The sequence below is a fragment of the Gobio gobio genome (assembly GCF_949357685.1).
Source record: "Gobio gobio genome assembly, chromosome: 19".
NCBI classification, from domain to species: domain Eukaryota; kingdom Metazoa; phylum Chordata; class Actinopteri; order Cypriniformes; family Gobionidae; genus Gobio; species Gobio gobio.
In genome coordinates, this window is record NC_137112.1 from 49,501,110 (window position 1) to 49,514,584 (window position 13,475).

Genomic DNA, 13,475 nt, shown 5'->3' on the forward strand with positions numbered 1-13,475 from the left:
ATTCAGACATAGTTATTAAATCAAATGTAAAAAAAAAAAAAAAAAAATGTAAGTGGCAAAACACCACGAATAATGACATGTATTATTATTAATAACCTTAATATTCTCAATTTATAATTATTAATAGTCAAATTCCTAAACATTTTTGTTTATTATTATTTTATTCATTAAAAAAATCAAATTATTATAATTTAATTTATTCTTTAGAAAGTTATTGTTATATAATTGTATAATTTAAATAAAGAAATAATAATACAATAACATTATGAGTAAATGAGTGTTATTTTCTTCTGGTGAGTGAATGAGTGATTATGGATGAAAAATGTAGCAAATGATGTTGAATAAAGTTCTAAATTTATGAATAACTTTCATTATTCATTACTATTATTAATAGTCATAATAATACACTTTTAGATGTTTTTGTTTGTACTATTACGAACCCAATTCCTAGATTTAGTATTAGTTTTTCTCACAAATGTATCAATTTTATTCTTTAAAAAAAATAGAAAATAACAAAAGCAAACATCATTATTTTCCTAGAATCAAATCCCTAGAATTCTTTATAATGGGTTCATAAAATATAGATTTTTTTTTTTTTTTTTTACAAAATTCTAAATGGCCGATGCCCAAAATGGCTGATATGGGAAAACTGGCTGATATGGGAAAACTGGCTGAATCTAAAGAGACCCGTTTTTGTATCTCCGGACCACTAGGTGGCACTGCGCTGAAACGCTGCAGGTGTCCTCAGGTCATGGTTGGCATAACACACACCAAATTATTTCTACATTCAAATTATTCAGACATTATTATTAAATCAAATGTTAAAATTTTTTAAAAAAAATTAAGTGGCAAAACACCACAAATAATGAAATGTATTATTATTAATAACCTTAATATTCTCAATGTATAATTATTAATAGTCAAATTCCTAAACATTTTTGATTATTATAATTTTATTCATAAAAAAATCTAATTATTATCATTTACTTTATTCTTTAGAAAGTTATTATTATACAATTTAAATGAATAATTAATAATAATAATAATACAATAACATGAGTAAATGAGTGTTATTTTCTTCTGGTGAGTGAATGAGTGATTATGGATGAAGTTGGGAGGAAAAGTTTAGCAAATGATGTTGAATAAAGTTCTACTTTCATTATTCATTACTATTATTATTATTAATAGTCATAATGATACACTTTTAGATGTTTGTACTCTATTACGAACCCAATTCCTAGATTTAGTATTAGTTTTTCCTCACAAATTTATCAATTTTATTCTTACAAAAAAATATCAAAAGCAAACATCATTATTTTCCTAGAATCAAATCCCTAGAATTCTTTATAATGCGTTCGTAAAATATAGCATTTTTTTTACAAAATTCAAAATGGCCGACGCCCAAAATGGCTGATATGGGAAAATTGTGTATCGTATGACTCAGCGTGATGCCCCGAATCTAAAGAGACCCGTTTTAATACGAGATATAGCCTCACGTTCATTTTTTCAGGCACTATGTCGAGTTTGTTCAGGGGTTATTCGAGAACGGATTGACCAATCGGCTTGAGTTCCAGAACTTTTAGTCGGCACAGTCTGAAGATGATACGATTCGATTTTGGAGAAAATCGGATAAACGGTCTAGGATGAGTTTGAAAATGTAGGTTTTTAACAAATAACAAGATGGTGGACAGGAAGTTTTGCCAAATATGGCAAAATTAGTATCTGTGTTCTCAGCATGAGCCAACGAATGTTTCATTACAACAGGCTAATTTAATCAAAAGTTATTAGCATTTTTGTACATTTTGTTATAACGTTTAACCACAAGGTGGCGTCGTAAAGAATAGCATTAGCATTTTATATCATAATACTGCATTGTAGTCTATGGAAATTTCATGTTTTGTTCTATTATAGCACCACCAAGAGGCTCAATCCCACCATTTTTTTCATGTGTCCTCGGAGTGAGCCCATACATGTGTGTGTCAATGTTGGTCTGACTGACACCTGAATTTGATTGGATTTTACTCCCCCTTACTATCAATATTTTAACATTTGGGTATTAGCGTTTAGCTATCGAACTATGTTTCTGAACTTCTGACGCTGGTTTCGTCTCGATCGGACTAGCGGTTTCCAAGATATCAGCTAACGTTTTATAAGCGTTAAATTACAACGCCGCACAAACCATACGCCGAAACCTGGCGAGTCCGGTATCGTTGGACTCGGCAACGATTCAGGAGACAAAAAAAGTTACTCCCATGAAAATAAGTCAATCACACCCAAAGTTATAAGCGTTTGGAAAAAAATATCCACTAGGTGGCGCTGTTTCAAAACTTCTCAGGCTCCTTCAGGGCATCGAGCTGATGACCCAAACCGAGTTTCATAAGAATCTGTTCATGTGTTCATAAAATACAGCATTTTAGCACATAATTCAAAATGGCCGATATGGTAAAATTGGATATCAGATGACTCTGCATGACGTCCCGAATCTAACAAGATTTTATGATTTTTTGGACAAACGGTTCAGATATTTTTCTTATCTCCGGACCAGCAGGTGGCGCTGTGCCGAAACGCTGCATGTTGCCTCAGGTCATGCTTCTGACGACATGCACCAAGTTTGGTTTGAAAGCATTTGCGGAGATACAGCCTTACGTATATTTCCGCAACCGCTACATAAATTTGTTTGCGCGTTGTTTGCGAACGGTCGTACGGATCAACTTGAATTCCATAATTTTTTGTCGCCATTGTCTGAAGGTGATCTGGTGCAATTTTTGTGCAAATTGGAAAAACTAGGAAAAAGGAGGATTTTTGTCGGGAAAATTGCCACTACAGAAAATCGTCAGAAAATGTTGTTTCTAAGCCTAATGGTTCAACCGTTATTAGCATAAATGTGAGTGCAACTTTGGACAGGTGGTGGCGCTAGAGGGACTGAGTTAGAGGCTCTAAATTTGCTATGGTGACATATCAGACTGTCCTCTATTAGTGTGCCAAATTTCATAACTTTCCTGCTAGCGATTCAATGGGCTGCCATAGACTCCCATGGCAGAATAATAATAAGAAATCTAACGATTACACCTTCGGTATTATTACTGTTGATAATAATAATAACTTTTTTTGTTGTTTTGCACTCCATTATGAACATAACGATTTTTATTTTTCCTCCCAACTAAAAAAACTCATCAGTTCTCATGGGTTTTGATTTAGAAAAGCGTTTGTGTATGTGTGTAGGAAACATTAAAATGTATCCCTCTGCTGCTCTTGGTTTAGGGGTTTCATTGGTCGTCTTCCCCGTCATTAGTGACCGACACCTAATAATGAAACTTCCTCCACTCCAGTAAAACCAATGCCATTTATTTTTCTTCAATAATATTTGTTCTTTTTAATTTTGTATTTTGAGATGATTTGATGGTATTTTTTTATATTTATGCAATAATTATGGTATTCCCGTCTTTTGGAATTATTTTAGAAATCCTGCAACCATGTGTGTAACCACTAGAGCAGGGGTCTCCAACCTTTTTGTGAGCGAGGGCTCCCTAAGGGATAAAAAAGTCTTGAGGGCTACTTGTTTAATATAGGCACAGACACACACGCACGCACGCACGCACGCGCGCGTGCGCACACACACACACACACACACACACACGGCCGGCCCTGACCAATTTGCTGCCATAGGCAAGATTTTATTTGGTGCCCCTTGTATCAAGGTTTAGCACTACACGTTATCAGTCTAAGTTGTGGAAACACTCGTACAGTTTTATTTTTGTAATGCATTGATGTTTTATTTTTATTGTTGTTGTTTTATATGATGTCCAGTCCATTCTACCCCATCATTATGTTCATGATATTATTATTATTATTTTATTTTTTAAAGGCTGATGATAGTTAAACTATACAAAAATAGCACCTACGCCACATTACAGCCTAAACACAAAGAGCAAGAGTAATAGCATCTAGCATTCATGCACAAACTATTCATTGAGAACTAGCAAAAGTGTTTGTTTTCCAGTAGATGGCAGCAATCTTACACTTGACTATGAGCATTCATGTTTTCACCAGGAATTAAACTGTGAAATTTAGATATTTAATGTGAATTTTACCTAAAATGTTGCTATTTTGTTATTCTGTTGCCTCTGGCTTGGCGTGCTCAGTTGGGGACACTACATTTTTCAACTTAACATCGAAATAAATCTAAATAATAAACTAAATTAACCATTTAAACTAAATTACTGAGCGAATTATTGATCTAAAGCACACACTGTCACTGTATGATAATTGAAATGAACTGATGACATCAGCGTTTTTTCCAGAATGGCTACACAGCTGAATAAAATTATGTTGCATTATTTTCCTTTTTAACACTGTAAAGCTGCTTTGAAACAATCTACATTGTTAAAAGCGCTATATAAATAAAGTTGACTTGACTTGACTATTTTAAATGAACCGGTATATAAATATCATTACTAATTTTGGCAAATACATTTTAAAATTGCTATATATCCCCTTAAAACTGCGCACAACAGCAGAGTAAAAACATTAAGCTATTAAAAAAAGTGATATTACATGCGTTTAATATTTATATATATATATATATATGTATATGTATGTATGTATATGTATGTATGTATGTATGTATGTATGTATGTATGTATGTATGTATGTATGTATGTATGTATGTATGTATGTATATATGTATATATATATATATATATATATATATATATTATATATATATATATATATATATAACATGTTTTTTTTTTTTTTTTACAAAATCACACTGGCTGTGTGGCCTCTGGAGAACCCAGAACAGCTGCTTGCATAGTTTAAGGTAAAAATAACGAATTAAATTAGCGAACATTAGTATTTTACCACTATGCAATTAGATACATTGTTCATTCATTAGCCTACATCACTTTACTTCGGTCTTTACACTGCAAAAAATGCTCTTCTTATTTAGTATTTATTTCTTGTTTCCAGTATAAAATCTAAAAATGCTTAAATCATGATGCCTTTACTAGATAAGTAAAATGACATTAGATATTTTTTCTTATTTTCTGGGGGAAAAAAATCAAAATGAGAAAAAAGATTTCAATCAGGAACAAGATTATTTTTCTCACCCCATTGGCAGATCATTTTGCTTGTTATAAGCAAAAACTCACTTCATTTTGATTTTATTTTCAAGAAAACATATCTTATGTCATTTAACTTAAATGCATCTTGATTTAAGAATTTGTATATATTTAGACTAGAAACAAGACACAAATACTAAGTAAGAAGAGCAGTGTATTCCTTATCTTCCCATCATCAGAGGGCTTCTGTCTTTTTTGACACTACAATTCGGCCATCCGTCATAAATGATCAGGCAACTTTCACTGAGTCTACACCTGGCGCGAGCGGCCAAGCACCCTAAAAAATAAAAGCAATCCTGTCTGCTTTGGATGCGGCGAAAGGCGGCGCGACACAACAAATTCCCCTAACGTTAAACTGATTGCACGTTATATTTCTGACGCACTTCAAGTAGCTCGGCGGGGGGAGATTGATGCGGCGGACTGGGAAGAGGCGGGGGACGCTTTTTTTGCGCTTTATTTGGTAATATTTCAAATGAATATTAATAAAATATTGGTAATACATTTTGGCGCCCCTATGGATGAGTGGCGCCCCTAGCATTTGCCTATTCCGCCTATGCCACGGGCCGGCCCTGTGAAGAGGAATTCTGTCTCCCACTCCTCATTGAAATAATAAGTATTTTTCTTTTTTGCATGACTTGCATCATCAGCCATAATTAGTCTTTTTTTCTTTTTTATAGTTCAATTTATCTCATGTAGAGTATGTATACCGTCTGCCCGCGACCAACTCAACTAACAGAAGTGACGTTTTTTTTGTTTTTTGTTTTTGCACAAAGTAATGTTGCCTATGGCAACGTACGTTGACTCGACGTGCAGATTCAAAATATTTTAAATTATTGAATTATTTTATTATGTTTTAATGGTATATGAAATGTCACCAATAGTTATTTTCTCATTTTATGCCATTATAATAAAAAAAAAAAAAAAAAAAGAAAAAGAAAGATTCAGGCTATTTATAGAACGTGCTCGCGGGCGACCCAGAGACTCCACGCGGGCTACCAGGTGCCCGCGGGCACCATGTTGGAGACCACTGCACTAGAGGTCTCTATGGAGAGGCTTGAGCATTCACTAGTTCTCTTTTAAACACATTTAAAGCTCCACTGTGTGATATTTTCCCCCATCTAGTGGTGAACTGGTATATGACCATCCAGTGAATATTAGTTTCTGTTCCTCTCAATTCCGATTTCGTTTTAACTCCTACAGTGGCTGATTTAGTCCAAGATTAACATGGCTTCCAGCTCGACCTCGTCCACATTTGATGCCATCGAGTGTTAAAACGCCAAAGGCGAAGCTTGAATTTACGGGAATGTCCCTCTTTGGCTAATGTACTTTCAAGATGGAGGAGCAACATGGCGACCGGCATTCAAACCCTCACCCGTATGTGTTTACAATGGCATATTATAAACTTACCAGAATACTTTATTACTTGAAAGAAATAAATATACATTAATGAGCACATATATTTTTGAAAGAACTAAGTGTTTTTAGCTAAGAGTAAACTAAAAAAGTTACACAGTGTAGCTTTAATGATTTATTTTTGATAGATTTGAATATATATTTAAAAAGTCTCAAAGACTATTCATTATAAAGTTTTAGATTTTTTTTTTTTTTCTGTTAGAAATATAGATTTTTTTTCTGTGAATTTGTTTTTGCAGATTTCCCATTAATTTCCTATGGTGTCATTTTTGACCGAAGAGCACAAGTGGGAGAATGCTAAATTTTTTTTGTGTGTGTTTACATCCCTAATGCTAGAAAAGTCTCCAAGTTTCATATAATTCTGATGAAGCTGTGATTTTTAAAAATTCAAAATGTGGTTCATAGGTTCAGTTTTTCATAGGTGTGTGTGTGTGTGTGTGTGTGTGTGTGTGTCAATATCACACTCTTGATGTTTTAGAGTGTCACTGCTGTGTACTTTTTTCAGCATTGTGGCTGATTTGTAGATTTTACACACAAATGTTAGGAGAATTTTTGTGTTTTTGCAGATTTCCATTCATTTCCTATGACCGAAGACAATGAACGCTACTTTTTTTTTAATGACCAATCAGCATGCTCGAATCATGACCCCAATTTTGTTTGTGTGTTTACATCCCTAATGCTAGAAAAGTCACCAAGTTTCATATCATTCTGATGAAGCTGTGATTTTTAACATTTCAAAACAGAACATGTTCCGGTCAGGAATGACTGAAGAGCCCCAGAGGGTTAATAAGCAGTTTTGCATTAGTGTGGCAGGAGTAGAGCCGCCGGCCGTCTGTCTCTCAGTGTTTACTGTGATGGAGGATGAGGCGGTGCAGAAACTGGACTTGCCTTCGGAGCCGCTCTTGGCCCCGGGCTCCACAGATGCAGTGCCAGCTTCCTCCACTGGAGACATCATGCCCTGGGTGCCCACACTGACCCGCGCCCGGCCCTCAGGGTCCATCGCTCTGGAGAACACACAGCCTTTCACATTGTGTGCTTGTTAGAGCAAAGTTAGTGTGTGTGTGTGTGTGTGTGTGTGTGTGTGTGTGTGTGTGTGTGTGTGTGTGTGTGTGTGTGTGTGTGTGTGTGTGTGTGTGTGTGTGTGTGTGTGTGTGTGTGTGTGTGTGTGTGTGTGTGTGTGTGTGTGTGTGTGTGTGTGTGTGTGTGTGTGTGTTTGAGACGGGTGGTACCGTGGGATCTGCAGGGAGTCCATCTTCCTGTTGAGCTCAGAGATGATCTGGAGTAAAGAGCTGACCTCCGTCTCACACTGCACCAGCTCAGAGTCCGCTGACCACACACTGACCGCTCTCTGGGGGAACAGAACCACAAAACCCGTCTCTACCTCAGAGTCCGCTGACCACACACTGACCGCTCTCTGGGGGAACAGAACCACAAAACCCGTCTCTACCTCAGAGTCCGCTGACCACACACTGACCGCTCTCTGGAGGAACAGAACCACAAAACCCATCTCTACCTCAGAGTCCGCTGACCACACACTGACCGCTCTCTGGGGGAACAGAACCACAAAACCCGTCTCTACCTCAGAGTCCGCTGACCACACACTGACCGCTCTCTGGGGGAACAGAACCACAAAACCCATCTCTACCTCAGAGTCCGCTGACCACACACTGACCGCTCTCTGGAGGAACAGAACCACAAAACCCATCTCTACCTCAGAGTCCGCTGACCACACACTGACCGCTCTCTGGAGGAACAGAACCACAAAACCCATCTCTACCTCAGAGTCCGCTGACCACACACTGACCGCTCTCTGGGGGAACAGAACCACAAAACCCGTCTCTACCTCAGAGTCCGCTGACCACACACTGACCGCTCTCTGGGGGAACAGAACCACAAAACCCGTCTCTACCTCAGAGTCCGCTGACCACACACTGACCGCTCTCTGGAGGAACAGAACCACAAAACCCATCTCTACCTCAGAGTCCGCTGACCACACACTGACCGCTCTCTGGGGGAACAGAACCACAAAACCCGTCTCTACCTCAGAGTCCGCTGACCACACACTGACCGCTCTCTGGGGGAACAGAACCACAAAACCCGTCTCTACCTCAGAGTCCGCTGACCACACACTGACCGCTCTCTGGGGGAACAGAACCACAAAACCCGTCTCTACCTCAGAGTCCGCTGACCACACACTGACCGCTCTCTGGAGGAACAGAACCACAAAACCCGTCTCTACCTCAGAGTCCGCTGACCACACACTGACCGCTCTCTGGGGGAACAGAACCACAAAACCCGTCTCTACCTCAGAGTCCGCTGACCACACACTGACCGCTCTCTGGAGGAACAGAACCACAAAACCCATCTCTACCTCAGAGTCCGCTGACCACACACTGACCGCTCTCTGGGGGAACAGAACCACAAAACCCGTCTCTACCTCAGAGTCCGCTGACCACACACTGACCGCTCTCTGGGGGAACAGAACCACAAAACCCGTCTCTACCTCAGAGTCCGCTGACCACACACTGACCGCTCTCTGGGGGAACAGAACCACAAAACCCGTCTCTACCTCAGAGTCCGCTGACCACACACTGACCGCTCTCTGGGGGAACAGAACCACAAAACCCGTCTCTACCTCAGAGTCCGCTGACCACACACTGATCGCTCTCTGGAGGAACAGAACCACAAAACCCGTCTCTACCTCAGAGTCCGCTGACCACACACTGACCGCTCTCTGGGGGAACAGAACCACAAAACCCGTCTCTACCTCAGAGTCCGCTGACCACACACACTGACCGCTCTCTGGGGGAACAGAACCACAAAACCCGTCTCTACCTCAGAGTCCGCTGACCACTCACTGACCGCTCTCTGGGGGAACAGAACCACAAAACCCGTCTCTACCTCAGAGTCCGCTGACCACACACTGACCGCTCTCTGGGGGAACAGAACCACAAAACCCGTCTCTACCTCGGAGTCCGCTGACCACACACTGACCGCTCTCTGGGGGAACAGAACCACAAAACCCATCTCTACCTCAGAGTCCGCTGACCACACACTGACCGCTCTCTGGGGGAACAGAACCACAAAACCCGTCTCTACCTCGGAGTCCGCTGACCACACACTGACCGCTCTCTGGGGGAACAGAACCGCAAAACCCATCTCTACCTCAGAGTCCGCTGACCACACACTGACCGCTCTCTGGGGGAACAGAACCGCAAAACCCGTCTCTACCTCAGAGTCCGCTGACCACACACTGACCGCTCTCTGGGGGAACAGAACCACAAAACCCGTCTCTACCTCAGAGTCCGCTGACCACACACTGACCGCTCTCTGGGGGAACAGAACCACAAAACCCGTCTCTACCTCAGAGTCCGCTGACCACACACTGACCGCTCTCTGGGGGAACAGAACCACACAACCCGTCTCTACCTCAGAGTCCGCTGACCACACACTGACCGCTCTCTGGAGGAACAGAACCACAAAACCCGTCTCTACCTCAGAGTCCGCTGACCACACACTGACCGCTCTCTGGAGGAACAGAACCGCAAAACCCGTCTCTACCTCAGAGTCCGCTGACCACACACTGACCGCTCTCTGGGGGAACAGAACCACAAAACCCATCTCTACCTCAGAGTCCGCTGACCACACACTGACCGCTCTCTGGGGGAACAGAACCACAAAACCCGTCTCTACCTCAGAGTCCGCTGACCACACACTGACCGCTCTCTGGGGGAACAGAACCACAAAACCCATCTCTACCTCAGAGTCCGCTGACCACACACTGACCGCTCTCTGGGGGAACAGAACCACAAAACCCATCTCTACCTCAGAGTCCGCTGACCACACACTGACCGCTCTCTGGAGGAACAGAACCGCAAAACCCGTCTCTACCTCAGAGTCCGCTGACCACACACTGACCGCTCTCTGGGGGAACAGAACCGCAAAACCCATCTCTACCTCAGAGTCCGCTGACCACACACTGACCGCTCTCTGGGGGAACAGAACCACAAAACCCGTCTCTACCTCAGAGTCCGCTGACCACACACTGACCGCTCTCTGGGGGAACAGAACCACAAAACCCGTCTCTACCTCAGAGTCCGCTGACCACAAACTGACCGCTCTCTGGGGGAACAGAACCACAAAACCCATCTCTACCTCAGAGTCCGCTGACCACACACTGACCGCTCTCTGGGGGAACAGAACCACAAAACCCATCTCTACCTCAGAGTCCACTGACCACACACTGACCGCTCTCTGGGGGAACAGAACCACAAAACCCATTTCTACCTCAGAGTCCGCTGACCACACACTGACCGCTCTCTGGGGGAACAGAACCACAAAACCCGTCTCTACCTCAGAGTCCGCTGACCACACACTGACCGCTCTCTGGGGGAACAGAACCACAAAACCCGTCTCTACCTCAGAGTCCGCTGACCACACACTGACCGCTCTCTGGGGGAACAGAACCACAAAACCCGTCTCTACCTCAGAGTCCGCTGACCACACACTGACCGCTCTCTGGAGGAACAGAACCACAAAACCCGTCTCTACCTCAGAGTCCGCTGACCACACACTGACCGCTCTCTGGGGGAACAGAACCACAAAACCCATCTCTACCTCAGAGTCCGCTGACCACACACTGACCGCTCTCTGGGGGAACAGAACCACAAAACCCATCTCTACCTCAGACTCTCACACTCCAGCTGGGCTGGGTCAGGCAGGACCACACTGTCCAGTGGCCCAGAGGAAGAATTAAACACTCAATAATGCAACCATTACCATCTGCAAACGGAGCTTTCTCAGAACCACATTTAAACATACCGTAATTAAACATTCACTGTGATCGATCCACAGACATCTGACAAATACTTTCATTTTCAACAAAATATTAATTGTTTTATAATGTAGAATCGACTAAATATTCAGCTATATTCATTAATATTCAGATAAAATGTTGAAAATATGATTTTAAAAGTCATAATATTGAGATAAAAAGTCAAAAATATGACATGCTAAGTCATAATTATAAGATAAAATGTTGAAAATATGATTTTAAAAGTTCTCATTATTAGATAAAGTCAAAAATATGACACGCTAACTCATAATTATAAGATAATGTTGAAAATTAATTTAAAAGTCCTCATTATTAGATAAAAAGTCAAAAATATGAAATGCAGTCATAATTATAAAATAAAAAGTTGAAAATATGACATAAACTGACTTTATCTTTTGATCTCAAACTAAACTTATGTCCTCTCATCAGTGTGAAGCTGAAGCGAGTGTGTGTGTGTGTGTGTGTGTGTGTGTGTGTGTGTGTGTGTGTGTGTGTGTGTGTGTGTGTGTGTGTGTGTGTGTGTGTGTGTGTGTGTGTGTGTGTGTGTGTGTGTGTGTGTGTGTGTGTGTGTGTGTGAGCGCTGGAGAGAAGATGTAAAACAGTATGGATGGATGGGTGTTGTTGTTTTTTGCTCTTTTGTTCTGAGCGGAGGAACAAGAGGAAACAGGCACATCCTGTCACTGCACTTCCTGCTGCTGCTTTATGGAGCTTAATGTGAACAAAGAAGTTCTCGAACTGTTTCTCAGTATTCAGATATAAATATCATTTAACCACATGCCTTCATACAGTTGCTGGCTCGCTGTGTGTCTGCCAGAGAACTGAGTTTGGTTTGAAACGGAGACTATTACACATTCCCTTGCAGCTCTATATTATACATGACATTTCATGATTTAAACCCTCTTGATATACACTCAAAAAAAGGATTCTAGCCATTTGCTCAGTTTATTTAAGTTGAAACAACACAAATCTGTAGATTTTTACTTAATTGTCATTTACACTCATTCAATTTGTAAAATGTTAAAGGAACACTCCACTTTATTTGGAAACAGGCTCATTCTCCGACTCCTCTAGAGTTAAACAGTTGAGTTTGACCGTTTTGAGCCGATCTCCGGGTCTACACTGTTAGCATAGCTTAGCATAGATCATTGAATCTGATTAGACCGTTAGCATCTCGCTCAAAAATGTCCAAAGAGCAGTGATATCACACAGGCTAACTTCCGCCAACATAACCAGCGGGTCGAGCGGCTCACACTGGGAGCGCTGGGACTATTTTCAGCCGCTGTGTAATATCATTGCGCCGCTGCACTCATGGGGCGGCTCACAGCTCTTGATTATTACGCAGGAATGAGAGTATAGTTCCTGCCATATCGGCCTAGAACATCACAACTTCTCATTTTCCGTCGGTCTTAGCACACGATGGAACTACAGAAGAGTCGAGTTTTAAACAGGAGAAATATGGAAACTCTTTGGTCATTTTTGAGCGAGATGCTAACGGTCTAATCAGATTCAATGATCTATGCTAAGCTATGCTAACAGTGCAGACCCGGAGATCGGCTGTTGAAATGAAGTGCTGTGTGTTTTAGTAAAGGGAAAGAGCAGTTCATGTTTGATGTTCAGTTATATTTGACATTTAGAAGAGTTTATGTTGTCAATTTTTGAGGTTAGTGTAGACGTTGTGGTTCGGCTGTGTATAATTCTGTTCTCAATGAGCTGTAACTGTGCTAATGCCAGTGATGAGACTTTTTTTTTTACTTGATCATTATTTGCATGCTACACTTGGCAATATAACAAGTGTTGGCCATTAGTTTTTATAAAATATAAATAAAATGATGTAGTTCGCGTATGGGCCAAGCGGCTCCTCCTGCAGTTTCTCCTGAAGCCGATACGGAAGGGCCTTAAGCTGCAGTTCATGGACTGGCCACTAGAGGAGCAGAATCTCATTGAGCTCATGTTAAAATGGCCAACTTTACAGCAGAAGAACACATGTTTACAGTCTGGGACAAACTGTGCTTTTGGTCAGTACGGCTAATGTTGCCCTTCATGACGACTGTGAGGGGGGAATGTTTTTATAACTCATTCCTTTACATTATATAAAGCCTTAAAGT

General features: G+C 41.1%; 1 protein-coding gene across 3 annotated transcripts in view; it reads right to left on the reverse strand.

Moving 5' to 3' along the window:
- Positions 1 to 13,475, reverse strand: part of LOC307142957 (uncharacterized protein) — a 47,532-nt gene that overhangs the window by 32,307 nt on the left and 1,750 nt on the right. For 2 of the 3 annotated variants that reach the window (XR_013818539.1, XM_079844177.1), the window contains exons 2-3: positions 7,766 to 7,884; positions 7,425 to 7,540 (exon numbers count right to left, since the gene is read on the reverse strand). Coding sequence is in view for 2 of the 3 variants with exons in the window: in XM_079844177.1 (XP_079700303.1) it covers positions 7,425 to 7,540; positions 7,766 to 7,884 (235 nt within the window). In the remaining variant the exon portion in view is untranslated. Of the gene's footprint in view, positions 1 to 7,424; positions 7,541 to 7,765; positions 8,879 to 13,475 lie in introns of those variants that run through there. The other variant, XM_079844176.1, reaches the window with a different exon arrangement.